Here is a 19,123-nt window from a genome sequence, read left to right on the forward strand (position 1 = left end):
AAAGGTGCAAAAGTACCAAAAAGGCGATTGTAGCCAATTGGGCCTCATGAAGGCAAGAAAATCACCTTCCTCACGCCACATGGCAGTCAAATGATTCCCTGAATAAATTAAATTGGTCCATAATTATAACCTTAATTATAACGCTATCATTAAACCTAAAATTTCAATACCATTAGTCATTAGATAACTGTCTAGCAGTTTTAAACACTGGCAGTATATTTACCTTTACTACCTCTTGCGGTAGGGCATTACAACTCTAACTGTAAAGAACCCTTTCTATTATTGATAATTGAACCACCTTTTCTGGACACATAAACAATGTCTTATGGTCTTTGTAGAGTTTTTATTTAATAAATGGTTCATGTTCCAGATCTTAGTTATATTATTGCATATATTTATAAATGCTAAAAAGATCACCTCTAGCACTTATTTTTTCCAAGCTGAACAAGTAAAATTTTCCCAGCCTCTCATAAGCGATCCCCCCTTCCCAAGTATCAATCTAGTCACCCACCTTTTAACCCTCTCTAGCTCTCCTATATCCTTTGTACAGTGTGGAGCCTAAAACAAACGTGCTCCCATCATTTATTCAAGGGGCTATATTATATATCGATGATCTTTCTTTTTATGCACCCTAGAATTTTTCAGCTGCTGCTTGGCATTACGTGCTGCTGCTTAGATTACTGTAATATAATCCCTATGTTTGCTCTGCTAACCCCAGTTGAATTTCAGGTATTGAAAGGCCAGTTCATATACTGTATACCAGTCTGTATGTGGTATGACGCTTGGTTTTTAATTGAAAGTTTAATGATCATAAGATAATGTATTAGAAATGTCAACCTCATCTTCCCATCATTCTGTGGAATTCTGATTTAACTATACACAATTAGCCAACACTAAGAAGGTAGCATAAGTAAGCAAAATTGAGCCCTGTCATTTTATTTTTTCTCACCACTGTTACCGCCATCAAAACTCAAAAATTTTCAATGTCGTGCTTTGCAGGAGGAAATGGACACTAGTCCAATGGTTTCCTCACTTCTCAGTGGCTTGGCCAATTACACAAACCTGACTCAAGGAGTGCGAGAGCATGAGGAAGCCGAAAACAATGAAGGGGCAAAGAAGAAGCCTATTCAGGTAACACATCAGAAAACATCTTCACCCTCAAAAGACAGCAATCATATCCATGAAATAAACCTAAGTATTCACCAAGTGTCCAAGGATTCATACATATGTGCTATCTGTGATTTTAGCTATATACTAAAAGTTGACATACACATCTCGATCTGGAAGTCTACTTGTTTAACGTATTCATTAAAATGTATAATTAGAAATCCAAGTAGCCAATAAATTACACAGTGAAATGCAATGACTTTTCTTATATCTGCCTGCATAAAGTACATACGGATTGCTACAAACAATATCAATATACTTCAATGATCAGAAAGAGTGGTCACAAGGGGTTGGCTAAGCTTAGCTGCAGGGAAATTCGAAGGATGTAGCTTTCAAGTAGGTCCCCCTTGGTGACTATTGACCTGCAATGTCCAAGAGCAATAACGTTTGTAAAATACAATGGAATTCTATGGGGCTGTTCATTTACTGTAGTATAGGATGCATTTAATCAGTGTAATGTAACGTTTTAAAGCAGCAATAGAAATGCAATTTCTGAAGAAGTGAAATGATCACTACTAATGATGGTCATTTAAAGGGGCGTTACTAGAAAACACTGGGCCCCATAGCAAAACTTTTGCCTGGGCCCCCCTCCCCTATGCGCCACACACAGCCTGGCCTTGTAGATAGTGCCGCCCTGTAAATAGTGACATGCAGACCCCTCCTTTAGACAGTGCTATACAGCCCCCCTGTAGACAGTGCTATACAGCCTCCCCATACAGTGCTATACAGCCCCCCTGTAGACAGTGCTATACAGCCCCCCTGTAGACAGTGCTATACAGCCCCCCCTGTAGACAGTGCTATACAGCCCCCCCTGTAGACAGTATTATACAGCCCCCCATAGATAGTGTTATACAGTGCCCCTGAAGACATTGCTATACAGCTCTCCCTGTAGATTGTGATATACATTCAAGTATCACAAAGAGGGACAATCGATGTGGCGCGCAGAGGCATTTTTTTTCCTTTTAAGCCACACCTCTAATCCCACCCAATCCCTGCTCATACACACCCGGTTCAGCCCACGCAGTATAATGCCCCCATAGCTGCCACCATACATACAGTATAATGCCCCCATACAGTATAATGCCCACACAGATGCCTCATACAGTATAATGCCCACACAGATGCCCCTATGCAGTAAAATGCCCAAATTCCCCCATACAGCATAATGCCCCATAGCTGCCCCCATACAGCATAATACCCCCCCATAGCTGCCCCCACACCGTATAATGCCCCATACTGCCCCCACACAGTATAATGCTCTCCATAGCTGCCCACACACAGTATAATGCACCCATAGCTGTCCCCACAGTATAATTCCCCCCATACAGTACAATGCCCCCCATAGCTGCCCCCACAGTATAATGCCCCCTATAGCTGCCCCCACAGAGTATAATGCCTCCATAGCTGCACCCACAATATAATGCCTCCCATATCTGCCCGTACAGTATAATGCCCCCATAGCTGCCCCCACAATATAATGCCCCACATATCTGCCCCTACAGTATAATTCCCCTATACTGTATAATGCCCCCCTTAGCTGTCCCCACAGTATAATGCCATCCATAGCTGTCCCCACAGTATAATGCCCCCATACAGTATATCGCAGCGGTCGCAATTGCGACTGGGCCCGTGTAGCTACGCCACTTCGGGCCCCGAAGTTAGGGGGCCCACATCAATGAAAAGTTACTATAGTAACTGAGGCCTATGTAATAAACTACATGGGCCCCCGTTACTATAGTAACTGACAGTTATTACATTCCTCCTTCCGGAGCGCAGCGGCGGTCCTGACGTCACAGCACTGTGCGCAGCGCATGACGTCACAACGCTATGAGCTGCACACAACATCCCGACCTTGGATGGAGTCAAGACCTCCGCTGCGGCCGAAGAGGAGGGTAAGTACAATACCACTGTCTGCTGGAGCTGATAGGTCGGGGTCCGACTCCAGGGACACCCGCCAATTAGCTATTTTGAAGGGGGTGCAGCGCTCGTATGAGCACTACCTTCCCTTCATTCCAGTAACTTTCTCACATTGTGAATCGCCGACACGGACATGTCAGCGATTCACAGTGTGAGCAAGTAAGGAAAATGAAGGGGAAGTAGTGCTCGTACGAGTACTGCACCCCCTTCAAAATAGCTAATTGGCGGGGGTCCCAGGTGTCGGACAACGACCCATCAGTTATTGATGGCTTATCCTGAGGATAGGACATTAATGTTTAATGTCTGGAAAACCCCTTTTAACCCACCATGTGGTGGACTTAGATACAGGACCACAGCAGACAGTATTATTATACTAAATACATTAGTATTATTATATTATCTTATACTGTATAAGATTACTGTCTGCTGGACCCTGTATCTAAGCCTACCTTAGGCTTAGATACAGGGTCCAACAAACAGTATCACACCTGCACATGGGCCCTGTATCTAAGCCTACCATGTGTTAGGCGATATTCACACGAACTTGTGCATTTTGCGCGCGCAAAAAAACGCAGCGATTTTTGCGCATTGCAGTTCCGTGTGTCATAAGTGTTTGGTGCGTGGCTGTGTGATTTTCAAGCATATGCCAACCTTATGACACGCGGTTTTGAGGTTAAGAAAAAGAAATGAAGGAGGTGGTTTTATCTTTCCCTTAATTTCTTGATCTACTGTTGCACGGAAGTGCGTCCGTGTGCTGCGCGTGATTTTCACGCACCCATCGACTTCAAAGGGTGCATGATGCGCAAAAACATGTGAGTTTCACGCAGCGGACACACGCTGCGTGAAAAAAACGGAATGTCCGAATGTCCTCATTGCCTAGTACCGGACCATCTGTAGTGATGGTCAGTCACTGGGGCGGCCGCAGGCTGATATTATTAGGCTGGGAAAGGCCAAACACAGCCCTTCCCGCCCTGGTAATGCTAGGCTGCTGCTGTGTTGTATCTGGCTGGTTATGAAAATAAGCGGGACCCCACATCATTTTTGCTAATAAATAAATAATTTGAAATAACGATATGGGGTTCCTCCATTTTTATAACCAGCCAGATACAACATAGCAGTAGCAGCCTAGCATTACCATGGTGGCAAGGGCCACTGTTTTGGGACTTTCCCAGCCTAATGATACCAGCCTGCGGCCGCGCCAGTGCCTGACCATCACTACAGATGGTCGGGTAATGGATCGTACCCAGCTCTTCCCTGTACCCCTGGTGGCGGTGGGTATCGAATTAATAATGGGGGTTCGTGTTAGCCTCTTAATGTCTAACATTAAGCCTCGCCTTAGTAATGGACGTTGTAAATCAACCAGCGGCCATTACTAAGATGGTAGTAATAAAGTTTAGAAAAATACAAAGACATAGAAAAAATATTTTATTGAAATAAAAATCCCACACAACCCGAAGTAGTTCTCGAATCCGAAGTAGTCCAACAACCAAACTTGTAAAAAAACACAAACACACAAAAAAAATTAGTGACACGTAAAAAAGCAAAACAATTCTTACCTTTCCTGAGTCCAGCGCTGGAGCCGCAATGTCTTCGAGCTGGGCCCTTTATCTAATCCGATAGTGTGTGATACTGTCTGCTGAGCCGCTGTATCTAATCCTATAATGTGTGATACTGTCTGCTGAGCCACTGTATCTAATCCTATCATGTGTGATACGGTCTATCCATAGCTATAGGGTTGTAGTGCTATAGATATGCTGTTTCCTATATACACATATACATACACGCACACACATTTTTGGGGGGTTATATCTATTGGGGCTATTTCCGCTGGCATTTTAAGTCTTTAGTGACGCCCCTGGCTGCAAGTGCTGCATCGTTGGGTCACTTAGGAGACCCATCGATGCAGCTGAAAGATGCAGGCCCACGGCCATGAGAAGTTTGGGGGGGCCCCAAGAAGAACCTTTGCATCGGGTCCTATGAGCCTTTAGCTATGCCCCTGCTGTGACGTGTAGTAAATCAAAGAAAAGTATAATCTTGGACTTGATATAGGGACCTCTTAACCCCTTAATGCCCGGGCCTGAAAATGTCTTTATGACCAGCTACATTTTTCAGTTTTTACCTCTCTGCATTTCAGGAGCCATAACTCTTTTATTGACGTGGCCGTATGAGGCCTTGTTTTATGCGGGTGAAATTATATTATTTTTTTTCACAGCTTGAGGGTAGAAAAAAATTATATTTACGGCGTGAATATAGGAAAAAACTATTCTCGGCATGGTTTTTCTTGTTTATTTTTTATCCTGCTCACGTTTCACGCTAAATAAACAGTTTGATTAATTATTCAGGAAATTACGGTCGTTTAGATACCTAATATGTGTAGTTTTTTTTATTTAGTGTAGGGGCAATAAAATATATTTAATGAAAAATAATGACTTTTTTTGGACTTTTTTTTAAAATTTATTTATTTTTTTACTCTTTCTTAATCCCATTAAGGGATAACTTTATTTTTGTTTTACTTGTAATGTATTAGCGTACTCCTGTATGCTAATACATTAATTTATACTGTGTCACTATGACGCAGGCTTCTGTTAGGGCAGCACATAGTGTCCCCGGACAACAGGCAAACTGAACAGACAGCCCTGGGGTCTTTTCTATGTCCCCAGGGCTGACTGCAGAGGGATTCCCTGCTCTTTGATTACAACACCGGGTTTCCAGTAACGCGATCAAAGAGGGGAGTTCCCTTTGATCTTGCCGCAGTAATGGTCCGCGGCGATCAAAGGGTTAAACCACTGGGGTCCGAATGTTTTCCGACCCCAGCTGTATTCAGCAGGCTGCTCTAAGATCAGGAGCTGTAAGTTAGGATGAGCTCTCATTAGCCTCTTCTACAGCGACGCCAAAAGACTGTAGACTAAGCACATGCACCACCTCTCGTCAAAAGACGGTGGGAGGTCGTTAATGGGTTAAGGAGGCTCTGTCACCAGTTTCATACTTCCCTATCTCCCACCTAATCTAATAGGTGTTGTGTTGTAGATAACTACTATGTTGTTGTTTTTTGTTTGTTTTTTTAAACTTTAATTAGTGACAAAGTTATGAGCATTTTAACATTTATGCTAGTTTTTTGTAAAAGCCCAATAGGGAGGTTTTTTTTACTTTAACCAAGTGGGCATTGTAAAGAACGCCTCCTGGCTGGAGGCGATGTCTGGTCATTCTCCCGACTCTCCGGTGAAGGAACTGCGGGAGGAAGTTACGTCGCAGCGTGATCTCGCAAGGTCACGCTGTGTGTGACTAAAGCTAGACGTGAATGAAGAGAAGTGTATGACGCTGATTGGTCTGCGTCATACACGTTTCTTTTCAACGCACACTTGGTTAATGTAAAAAAAACGCCCAGTTGGGCTTTTACAAAAGATTTGAATAAATGTTAAAATGCTCATAACATTGTCACTAATAAACAGTTTTTAAAAAACAACAACAACACAGTATGTTAGGAATATCATCAGCCATTCACACTTCCAGCCACAAGAGGCCCCTATAGGCCACTGAACTTGCTCCTGCTGCCTTGCACTTGCTCCTGTTTGAAACACCTACCAGCTTGTGTACCGACCCGGCTTCATCTGACTACCTGCTTGTGTACCGACCTGGCTTCATCTGACTACCTGCTTGTGCACCGACCCGGCTTCACCTGACTACCTGCTTGTGCACCGAGCCGGCTTCATCTGATTACGTGCTTGTGCACCGACCCGGCTTCATCTGACTACCTGCTTGTGTACCGACCCGGCTTCATCTGACTACCTGCTTGTGTACCGACCCGGCTTCATCTAACTACCTGCTTGTGTACCGACCCGGCTTCATCTGACTACCTGCTTGTGTACCGACCCGGCTTCACCTGACTACCTGCTTGTGTACCGACCCGGCTTCATCTGACTACCTGCTTGTGTACCGACCCGGCTTCATCTGACTACCTGCTTGTGCACCGACCTGGCTTCATCTGACTACCTGCTTGTGTTAGACCCGGCTTCACCTGACTACCTGTTTGTGCACCGACCCGGCTTCATCTGACTACCTGCTTGTGTTAGACCCGGCTTCACCTGACTACCTGCTTGTGTACCGACACGACTTCACCTGACTACCTGCTTGTGTACCGACCCGGCTTCACCTGACTACCTGTTTGTGCACCGACCCGGCTTCATCTGACTACCTGCTTGTGTACCGACCCGGCTTCATTTGACTACCAGCTTGTGTACCGACCCAGCTTCATCTGACTACCAGCTTGTGTACCGACCCGGCTTCATCTGACTACCTGCTTGTGCACCGACCCGGCTTCACCTGACTACCTGCTTGTGCACCGACCTGGCTTCATCTGACTACCTGCTTGTGTATCGACCCGGCTTCACCTGACTACCTGCTTGTGTACCGACCCGGCTTCATCTGACTACCAGCTTGTGTACCGACCCGGCTTCATCTGACTACCAGCTTGTGTACTGACCCGGCTTCATCTGACTACCTGCTTGTGCACCGACCCGGCTTCATCTGACTAGCGGCTACATCTGTATAGTTTCTCTCAGCACACTGAGTCTGTTTGAAATCCGCTGTTCAGCTAAAAGGACGCAGCCTACTACACCAGTAACGTGACACAGTAGTTATCTACAACACAGTGCCTATTAGATTAGGTAGAAGATAGGGAAATATGAAACTGGTGACAGAGCCTCCTTAATTAACAAAGCATTTGGCTGCTAATACTTGTATTTTTTTTATATAGATAAAACAGAAAAAAACAAACAATAGTCCTATATAATGTTAAAAGCGAGATACAGTATATATTGTTCATTTCTTAAATGCAAGCTGAGAAATATATAATTCTGTAAACTACAGGTCATATACAGAATTATTTTTTCAAGCATGCAATGGTTTAAGGAGACTAGAGAATACTGTACACTTTGGTCATGCCATGGTCTGGTCAACGGTGACCGATATTTTTCTTATCGGCTAGTAATAAGGAAACCTTACATTAAGGATGAGGAATCACTCAGACTTCTAAGACCTTATTTACACAAACGTGTTAAACGCCTGTGTGACGGCCAATGAAACAACAGCCGTCACACGGACCTATATAATTCAATGTAGCCGTTCACACAGCCGTTGTTTCAACGGACCATGTGAAGGGTTCATGAGAAAATAGGACATGTACTATTTTTTCACACATCCCCCCCATAGACTCTAATCTATGGGGGATGCGTGATATCTTGTCCCGCACCGCAAAGCACGGATGCACCTCGGACGTGAAAAACTGCAGTTTTTCACATCTGAGATTCGCAACACCCGTGTTTATCTAGTTTAACCTTACCCAGGAACCTCCTGGGAACATCATGGTCGTTTAAAGCCAAGCATTAGTGTTGAGTTAATAGCAACGTGGAGTGAACCGCCAGACAAACTTAAATCCCTGAAGGACTTCTCATGTGATGTGAATTAGGCTGACAGATCCTTTCATATCACAACTAACAACACAAGTAACACTTGGATATTACGGACTATATTTTGTGTTGTGCTCTGCGAGGCCCCTGCCTGTTAGTTCCTTATTCAACAATATTTCCTTGTTATGTGTCCTCCACTGCTCTGGTGCTGAAGAAAATAATAAAACCAATATTGTATATTTATGGGTGCTGGTATGGAACAGAAAAAGTACATATAATAATTATCTATATAATAGAAGTAATTCCACTCTAAAGGTTGTACGCAAAAATCCTGCAAAACTCAGAATGGACCCCACTCGACACGGAGAGCTTTGCCAAATGTACTAAACCTCTATTAAACTTATTGCCTACTGTTTTGTTTTTAGGTCTAAAATTCTGTGATTCTTGATTACTGATAGAATTCTGTCTTGCAGCAATCAGTAGGGGGAGCGGAGCTGTGCAAATCTTTATGCAGTTTGCTCCCCCTAGTGGGGCTGCAGGTAGCTGAAATAAGTGGGGGCAGTTTAGTGCCAAACAACCCCTCCCCACCGCATGAAAACTCATCATTGTTATATACATTACAAAAAGTTTAAGACCTACATAAACATAAAATAATTTAAAAAAAAAGATGAATAAACTTGTTTTTTCATATTCATGTATTTTAATTTACAGTTTGCTGCACCATACACACATATATATATATATATATATATATATATATATATATATATATATATATATATAATGTTAGTAATACATTTTCAGATATAACAGTCATATAGGTTTGTGTTGGTTCCCATATAAGAATTTCATTACCTTATAGAATTATTATTCTTTATCCCAGGCTCCGAGGATGGGAACCTTTATGGGTGTCTACCTTCCCTGCTTACAGAACATTTTTGGTGTCATCCTTTTCCTGCGTCTCACTTGGGTTGTGGGAGTTGGAGGTGTCATGGAGTCTTTTCTTATTGTCCTGATGTGCTGCTCCTGTGTGAGTATGGGACTGGGAAGTAGTAGATGACAGAAGACAGTAGATCAGGTCATTCTGAGAAAGCTTTTTAGAATCTGGGGTTTGTGGGGTAAAAACTATAAATCGATATTACAAATAGATTAGTTACACCAGTCCCATTAATAGTCTACTGGCAATATCACCTTAATACCAGGGGGCTCAGGATCATATGATTTCCGGGGTGTTTTTTTTGTTTTGTTTTTTAGAAAAGGGGTTGTATTTGTGAAACAGCCACTCTAAGGCTATGTTCACACGGAGTATTTTGCAGGTGGAATATCTGCCTCAAAATTCCGTTTGGAAGTTTGAGGCAGATTTTCCTCTCCCTGCACGCCGTTTTTCGCGCCGTTTTTCGCCCGCGGCCATTGAGCGCCGCGGGCATAAAACACAGCGAAATACGCTTTCTCTGCCTCCCATTGAAGTCAATGGGAGGTCAGAGGCGTAAACGCCCGAAGATAGGGCATGTCGCTTCCTTTTTCCCGCGAGGCAGTTTTACTGCTCGCGGGAAAAAGACGCCGACGCCTCCCATTGAAATCAATGGGAGGCATTTTAGGGCCGTTTTTGCGACACAGTTTCCGCGTCAAAAAACTTGGCAAAATACTCCGTGTGAACTTAGCCTAAGGACTGGGGTTTGGAACCATTTCCCTAAAATATATAGACATAGAATGGAAGTGTCAGGATTAAAGGGTAACTCAATTTCAACAAACTTCTGACATGTCATAGTGACATGTCAGAAGTTTTGATTGGTGGGGGTCTCCGCACTGAGAACCCCCACCAATCGCTAAAACGAAGCGATCGTGCTTGGGTGAGCGCTGAGCCGCTTAGCTTTTGATCGGCTTTTCTTGGAAAGCCGAGCAGGTGGTGTACAGGCTCGTAGACTTTCTATGGAATCCGTACACCGTTCCATATATCCAACACACAACTAAGCTTTACCCATGACAGGAGGTTGATCCTTCTAAAAGTTTCAGTGCTTCTCCCGATACCCATAACAGTACAAATAGCAATAGAGAGATAGGCAATCTCAGCACATCTGCTGCAGTAAACGAAGATGCCAAGCAATAAACACAATGGTTAAGTGTCTTCTATAGGTGCCTTGTTTCTTTATATTGCCAGAACGCAGTAGATTACATACAGGCAGCTATTTCTAGAATTAAATGCATGTGAGTTAAGGTGATGGATTTTTGGAAAACTGTGTTTATCACTGATGTTCTATGTTCTTCTCTAAACCAACCTTTAATTCTTAATGTTACTGTATGTCTGAACATCTCTGTTCTCATAACCCTCTCATTCCTTTTGGCTTCTCTCTCCTAACCATTTCCACTGACGCTCTTCATAGCTTTTCTACTTCCAGCATTTGGATAATTCAATCCTGCAATTTAGCAGCATTGAACTGTTTAAACTCAAACTGGTCCCATATGTTACCTGATAACTGCATTGCGCCATATCCTAGATGGAGTCCATCATAACATGCACACTTTATGTGACTGAAGAATGTCATATGGCCTGACAGTGTGTGATGTGGCATCTATTCTGTATTTTTATTCCATGATCTTGTCTGATGTTGCTGCCAGTGACTGTGTCTGATATCACACCCACTCTTTATAGGATCACTGCTAGTGCCAGAGCTAATCCTTAATTGAGCAACACGGCTTCTTGAATTATTGCCTTGTTTTGGATTCTATTGCATGTGCTTATTTAAAAGTGCGCTATTTGGATGGCACTAAAATCGTAAAACTCATTTCTGATCTAGGCTATTAAGTTAAAGTCGTGGAAGAAATTCAATTAAGGCTGCCAGAGCGGTTTAAGGAAAATCTTTTGCCAACCCGATCTATACAAGGAAACAAAGCGTGCTATAAATTGGCGTTACAGAACTAATGTTGACATTTGGTACGACTCACCATTATGATATTACAGTGCGGTGGTTTTACATAGGACTGCAGGTATCTCTAAGATATTACGGTCCATTAAAAAATACAACTCCATTGTGTTAAATAACAGAATCAACTCTGCTTCATCCGCATTGTTAAACCTATAAATAAAATATTGATTGGATCTGTGTAGGCACCCTGAATCTGAGTACCCAAATCTATGGGAGGCGATCCTCAACATCTAAAGCTACTCCGAGATGAAAGGCGCATCAACAAAACAAAAACATGCTAACTACCTGTAGATAGACAAATAGATATTTAGCTTCATATTCTTATACTTCCAATGCAAGGGACAATGGATGCAGCATAGTCGCCTCTGGTGCCATGACCTGTTGCTAGGCAACCGCTCTAACTAATTGGGGTCCCGTCTTTCTGTATCAGCAGATACACTAACTATAACCCTGCAGACGATTACAAACATTGCTGCGCATATGTAGTTACTCTACTATCTGCCATTTGTCTATTATGACACCCAGTGCCTAATTCTGGTATTACGCCCTTTGCTTATTACTGTATGAATCTCACACATACTGTATATTTTGAAGGCCAAGGGTTGTCCCCATTCAGCAAATTATTGTTATTTTTTTTGTATAATTAGAACTTATACAATTTTCCAATATACTTTCTGTATTAATTCCTTATGGTTTTTAATATCTCAACTTGTTATTTAGTAGGAACATCCGTTGTATAAATTAACCTTATAGAGATAGACAAGCTATATGGTGACACATGATGCTGCCCTGTATGCCATACAGCCTGCATACAGCCCTGTCCCTCACACTAGAATAACTAAATAGTAAGAAAATAAGTCCTTGGTATATAGCTGTATATACCTTGAATAAGAACTGTATTAAATCTGTTGATCAGCTTAAGATAAAATAAAAAAATCTTATTTTATTGCTTTCGTTCAACTTTACCCAAGACCATTTTTTTTAATATAGTTTGAGACATGTAAATACTGGTGGCCCAGGGAAACCCTCCCCAATGTAGCAAGATATTAACTCTCTTCTGGTGCACTCAACAGGGATAATGCTACATGGTGACATGGGATTTGATGATGTCACATATGGATGTCTTATCCTGTTGTGGCCTATATTCAAAGCTGTGCCACCCATTCATCTGTAAACAAGTGTGATGCAACGTGGCCATCTTTCTTCAAAGTCTAGAAATATCAGCCATGCCACTACTGTGTAGTCTAAGGGCCTGTTCACATCACGATTGGTCTTTCCGTTCATCAGTTCCGTCAGAGGAACAGATGAACGAAAAGACAAACGGAAAGTATGATTTCCGTTTCCAATACTATTGATTTCAATGGTATTTTTTTTCTTCTTTCAGTTTGCGTCTGTTCCGCTAGGTTTCCGTTACTTTTTTTTTACTGAAAGAATAGCGCACTATGCTATTGTTTCTGTAAAAAAACAAACTGAAACCTAGCGTAATGGACGCAAACTGAAACCAACTGACAGAAAATAAATACCATTGAAATGCTTTCCGTTCATCTGATGGAACAGATAAACAGAAAGACCAAACGGAAGGCAAACGTGATGTGAACAGGATCTAATTTGCACTGGCAATTCTACAATACAACTTAGTCTCTGCTGGGTGCTGCCCCCCCTGCTCCGATTATGGCAGCCACCCTCTCTACTGGCTTTTACCCCCACTCTTCCCAAAATATTGGATCTGGACACCTCCTGCCCTGTCCTTTGCTGGGTGCTGCTGGGACATTCATCTTATGAGCTGAAACCATTCATAGCTCGTCAATGTGATATAAGCAACCAATATAATTGACAAACTGACTTATTAATATATTCATGAGGTCTGACCAAGGTATTGGATTCTACTGGATTTTTAAGCTGCAGCAGTACCAACTTGCCTACATATATAGTTTACATGCCTCAACAACGTACGTAACATCTTCGAAGTTGCTTTTTTGTCACTACTTCTGAATTGATGGGAAATAGGCGGTGTGCAGAATGTAAGAACATCACTTCTGGATCAAACTGATAACTGAAAAGCAGTCCCTTTATTCAACTAATGAAGGCGGTGTTCACATCTGTATTGGAGGCTCTGATCGGATCCTCCATTGCAGATTCCATCACATCTGCATAGGTATGTTTCTTGTCACACCACTACGGAACTCGATGAACCCCATTATAAGACAATGGGGTCTGTCGGGTACCGGTGGTATTCGTCGTATGACTGATCCGAAACTGTACCCTGGTTTCCATAGTGAACAGAGCCTAGTTTTAACATTCAATATGGATTTACATTGGATTTTCCCAAATATGTTTAGATCTCCCCAAAAACCCCTATTTGTTTACAAGATCTCGGAGTTTCACTCAGAAAAAAACCCTCAACACCTTCCTGCTGTGGCCAATTTTTATTTTTTCATTTAAATTTTTTGTTTCAGCCCTCCAAAAGCCATAACTTTTTTTGTTTTTCGGTCAACATAGCCATATGTAGTTTTTAATTACACCATTTAATGCACCATAATATACTAGAGATGGATTTGGAAAAATCCGTAAAAACGACATGTTAACTTTATTCTGTGGGTCAATAAGATTATGGCCATACGTCATCTATATATATATATATATATATATATATATATATATATATATATATATATATATTTTATGATGTATTACTTTTACAAAGTGTCCCCATATTCTGAGAGCCATAATTTTTTTTATTTTTCGGTCGATGAAGAGGTGTGAGGACTTGTTTTTTGCGGGTCACGGTCATTTTTTTTATTGTTATCTCCAGTCCCGGTCTGTACAGTAAAGTGTTGGCTGCAAAATACTGAGTCCCACTGAGTATGGAGCAGGCTCAGCCTGTGGGCTTGGTCCATACTCCGCCTTCCCAGCCGTGATGTATAGTTACGTCAATTGTTGGGATGGAGTTTTATGAGATTAGAAAAAAAGGTCGATTTTTTTCCAGAAACACCACCACTATTGATCATGTTATCACAGCTTAACCCCCAATTTAATAAACCTGAGCTGCAATACCAGGCACAACCTATGGACAAATGTCGCGGTTTCTAGAAGAAAAAAAAAAGATTTTCGCATATAAAATCTTTAAGGTCTCTACTTTAAAGTGTAGCTAAACGTTCGACAAACTTCTGACATGTCATAGTGACATGTCAGAAGTTTGTATTGGTGGGGTTTCGTGCACTGAGACCCCCACCAATCGCTAGAACGAAGCAGCTAAAGCGTTTGTGTGAGCACTGAGCCGCTTAGTTTCTGTTCGGCTTTTTCCGGAAAGCCAATGTATCGGAGTACAGGCTCATAGACTTTCTATTGAGTCCGTACACCGCTACATTGATTTCCGGAAAAAGCCGAACAGACACGAAGCGGCTCACACAAACGCTTCAGCTGCTTCGTTATAGCGATTGGTGGGGGTCTCAGTGCTCGGACCCCCCACCAATACAAACTTCTGACATGTCACTATGTTTGTCGAACGTTTAGCTACACTTTAAGATCATTGCTGGATCCCACATAAGACGTTGAGGTGGGATTGCCTCTATCCTGGGTATTAAGTAAATTCTTTGGTTTTGCTTGCCGGTATAATGTACAACACTTGCATGACAACATCTATGAGGCAGTTTATCTATGCTCTGTCAGGTGAATGCACCACCAACCTAACAAGACACAGAATTACTTTCAGTATCATATCCTTGTACGTACTTGGTATGACAGTGTCTAATTCTTATAATGTGTGTTCTGTGATATCATGTCTTCTGTGTCTCATTCCTTATCTATGACATTGCATCTTCTGTATCCAAAGTGGCACCTTTTTCATGTGATATCGGACATAACAGTTGCCACATTCTTATATTTGGTCTGAGGTGAATAAAATTACATCTACAGATGTGTCCACCATTCACTTTTCTTGAATTGCGTTGATATACAATTTGTCATAATACCAGTTAAATACAATCTGGCGCCATCCAGTAAAAAATGTAAACTTTAAAAAGTTTTTATTAACATGGGAGCCTACGGGTGACGGATTGCGCCCATCACAGGCATGTATTACAGCCGTCCAGTAAAATAAAGTATGCGTTTAATGTATAATTTTTTTATATTTTTTTCCAACAAAGTCTATGGGCAACAGATGGCATACATCAGAGGAAGATTGTTTTTTACGTGTTTGTTTAACATCTCGCACCTTACATCTCGGGATATGTTGGGTTTAGAGACAAGTTAAGGAAGGACATATCTGTAACTAAAGACATTTTCTGACTTAAAAGACTTTCTATGTTTTTCTAGTCTTCCAAGAAGCCAATACCTAAACCACTTTTGCAAATACAAACATTGACCGATATTGCACAACGTATTTGACTACCGGAATTTACCACAGCCTCCTACCCGTCCAAGTGCTTAGTCATTGCTATTCATTCTCCTGAAAAAAAAAAACATTTAACATGACATAATCGGATTGTGGCCATGTCGTATATTCTACTTTACTGCTGCTCACGGCCTCTGATATCACATGTTTAGACTGTTCACTGCATCTGAATTCATACTCCCTGGTTGTATGCTGCATCTGATCTCATATCCTGTGAATGTACACTGTATTTGATATCACTACCCTTGAATCTGCAGTGGACCTCAGGTTATGTCATCTGAGGGTGAACTGCGCCTGATATCACATTGAGTGTGCCCTACATATCCGTTTCTATTGTCTGAGTGAGTGTTGTATCTCAGGCAATGTAGTCCGAGTATGAACTTCATCTGATATCACATCCTCTTACTGTGCACTGCATTTGATATCATTTACTCCCACCATGCACTGCACCAGAAAATCTCCCACATTGCACTGCGGCGGACATCATCACCTTACCACGCACTGTACCTGAGACAAATTCTTTTCATGGTGCAATGCTTCTCCTACCCTCCCATGATGCATTGCGTCTCATGTCTACCCCTTATGATGCACTGCTCCTGTCATCATCTTCCCCACCCCATTATGCGTTGGGTACAGGCTCATGGTGCCTACCTGTGTTTGCTCTGCAGACCATGCTGACTGCTATCTCAATGAGCGCCATCGCTACCAATGGAGTTGTGCCAGGTAGGGGGAATTTCAGATGAACAAAATAAGGGAGATGCAGTGCGTGGGAGGAATTGGGTGGGGGTGCACAATACTGTTGGATGCAGACGCAATGTGTGTGGGGGGTGTTGGAGACTATATGCCAGATACAGACAGATTAAATAAGAGCATAAGGGGATTATTGGTCAGAAAGAATGTATAGTAATGTCTAGTACACAAGTGTACTGTAGAAGGAAGAAATTATTGCAATGAAGTTATGCTTTAAGATTTTGTATAAAGTTGTTTTTTTGTAATCCCTGTTATAGTATATAGCGATACTTTGTGAGGCCAAATGTGCGAAGCCTAATATACTAAGCACAGTAATACATGGGTGAAGTGCTATAAGAGTGCAGTGCATTGACTAATAATAATACAGTGGTATGAGGTGCAGTGCGGTGATACAATGTGCAATATTTCCCATATGTTCAGTGTTTGTTTCTGAAAACATTATCTCTTTGTAGCTGGTGGCTCATATTACATGATCTCTCGCTCGTTGGGCCCGGAGTTTGGAGGAGCTGTGGGGCTTTGCTTTTACTTGGGGACGACATTTGCAGGAGCAATGTACATCCTGGGGACTATCGAGATTCTGTTGGTGAGTTAATAAAATTAGCTTTGATTTGTATTATACTACGTAACCTGGAAGTAACATTTACTCAATGGTCGATTTATAAGTGACTACTGTGCTGTCAATGTTTTAATCTTAAAGCAATGGTGTACTCAGTGGTTCAACACATGAAGGCCATAGAGAAAAACACAAGTGCAGTCAAACTAGAAATTTTAGAGGGGCTATGTGGGGACTGAAAAGTATTAGCAGTGTACTCACTGAAGTAGGTCAGCACACTTGCTAAGGCTTCGTTCACAAACAACGGTGACAAATGGAAACCATTTTCACCGGATCAGTCACCATTTATATCAGACGTGATGCAAAACATATGGTTTTCGTTTATTTCAGTTTGGATTCCATTCAGGAGTTCCCCTGACGGAAAGTTCCGATGGAACTCATGGAGGAAGTCCCGACGCAGACGTGAACGAAGCCTGATATACATTCCAGGTCCCCGTCGCGCTAATTATGAGATTTTAATAGACTTTTATAGCGCTGGCGGGGGACCGGAAGTCCAGTGGCACAATCTTCCTTAATGGGAGCACGACTCGTCGTCATGTGACCGGCCCCACTGTACTCTATGTAATCGCTGTAGCGGTACTACAGTGATTACACAGAGCATAGAGTACAGTGGAGCCCGTCACGATGACGAGTCGTGTCGTCTTGAAGGAATAATGTGCCACTAGACTTCCAGTCCCCCGCCAGCGCTATAAAAATCTATTAAAATCTCATCAGTGCGACAGGTGGACCGGAATGTATATTAGCAAGTGTACTCACATACTGCAGTGAGTACACTGCTAATCCACATAACCCCTTTATGTTTTCCCAAAACTCATGCTTAAAGAAGTCTAGGAAGCTGAGGGTGCACTTTAGTGCTTAAGCTATCTCGAAGTAAGTGTCTTCAGAACGGACTTAGAGAACAGGGTGGTCACTGGAAAATGGTTTCCCTGACTAAGTGGCTTTATGGAGTCAAGCAGTCCAAATGGATTATTTCTTTTTATGACCTTGCAATGAAAGAATTGTTTTTAGAATTCTAAAATGAAAAGTATAATTAAAGTTAAATATTCTTTTTTTGTCATCTTAAATAAACTTGCTTCTTCAAATATGACCCTCCAGTATAATTTCTTCTAAATTCCTGGGGAACCCATTTGTGATTGCATACTTTATCTTTACAAGTTATAGGATTTATAAATTAGATTTTAAAATTTTTAATGAGCATCTGCAGCTCTGCATAGACAAGAACACATAGGGAAAGACAGATATAAATGAGAATGAAAAGCAAATACATAAGTAGCCTGTTTGACATAACCTATAGACTTGGGCTACACCAACAACATATTATTTGCAATTGTTTGATATTGGAGGCTTACAGCTAGGCTTTACAGTTACATATAGTTACATAGTTAGTACGGTTGAAAAAAAAGACACATGTCCATCAAGTTCAACCAAGGAATGGGAAAGGGGAAGGAAAACATTTAAGTTGTGTTAATACTGGTATTAGCAGAGGAAGACTGCAGCCAAAACAATAACTGGTTGGAGCAATACCGTCGGTAAGACTACATCATAGAACATAATTATAACCTACAAACACGGCAGATATAGGAATTCAAAAATTTCCAAATTCAAACAATAACAGTCTGAAAGACTGTGTGGCCAGGGTTCACCGGAATCATATAACCAAAAAAGAATAACCCTTTGATAGCCAAAGATAGTAACAAAATATGACAACTCTTTATTCTCGAATGATTAATTGTAAACAAATCCATAAAAACACATATGACACAATTAAAAAAAAAAATGTACAAAGGGGCGAGGGTAGTAGCAGTAATATTACAGATAACTATCAGAGAGAATATATATAACAGAGTATTAGCAGGCAAATATCTACATGGATCAAGGTAAACCCATAAGCAGGTCACAACACTGGTTAAGTGAAAAAAATACAGTGATACTAACCAATATTATGCATATATGC

General features: G+C 41.7%; 1 protein-coding gene across 2 annotated transcripts in view; it reads left to right on the forward strand.

Moving 5' to 3' along the window:
- Positions 1 to 19,123, forward strand: part of SLC12A5 (solute carrier family 12 member 5) — a 109,360-nt gene that overhangs the window by 29,408 nt on the left and 60,829 nt on the right. For both annotated transcript variants that reach the window (XM_075845382.1, XM_075845383.1), the window contains exons 3-6: positions 1,000 to 1,131; positions 9,373 to 9,519; positions 16,475 to 16,529; positions 17,009 to 17,139. In XM_075845382.1, coding sequence (XP_075701497.1) covers positions 1,000 to 1,131; positions 9,373 to 9,519; positions 16,475 to 16,529; positions 17,009 to 17,139 — 465 coding nt within the window. The remainder of the gene's footprint in view (positions 1 to 999; positions 1,132 to 9,372; positions 9,520 to 16,474; positions 16,530 to 17,008; positions 17,140 to 19,123) is intronic.

The sequence above is a fragment of the Rhinoderma darwinii genome, chromosome 13 (assembly GCF_050947455.1).
Source record: "Rhinoderma darwinii isolate aRhiDar2 chromosome 13, aRhiDar2.hap1, whole genome shotgun sequence".
NCBI lineage: Eukaryota > Metazoa > Chordata > Amphibia > Anura > Rhinodermatidae > Rhinoderma > Rhinoderma darwinii.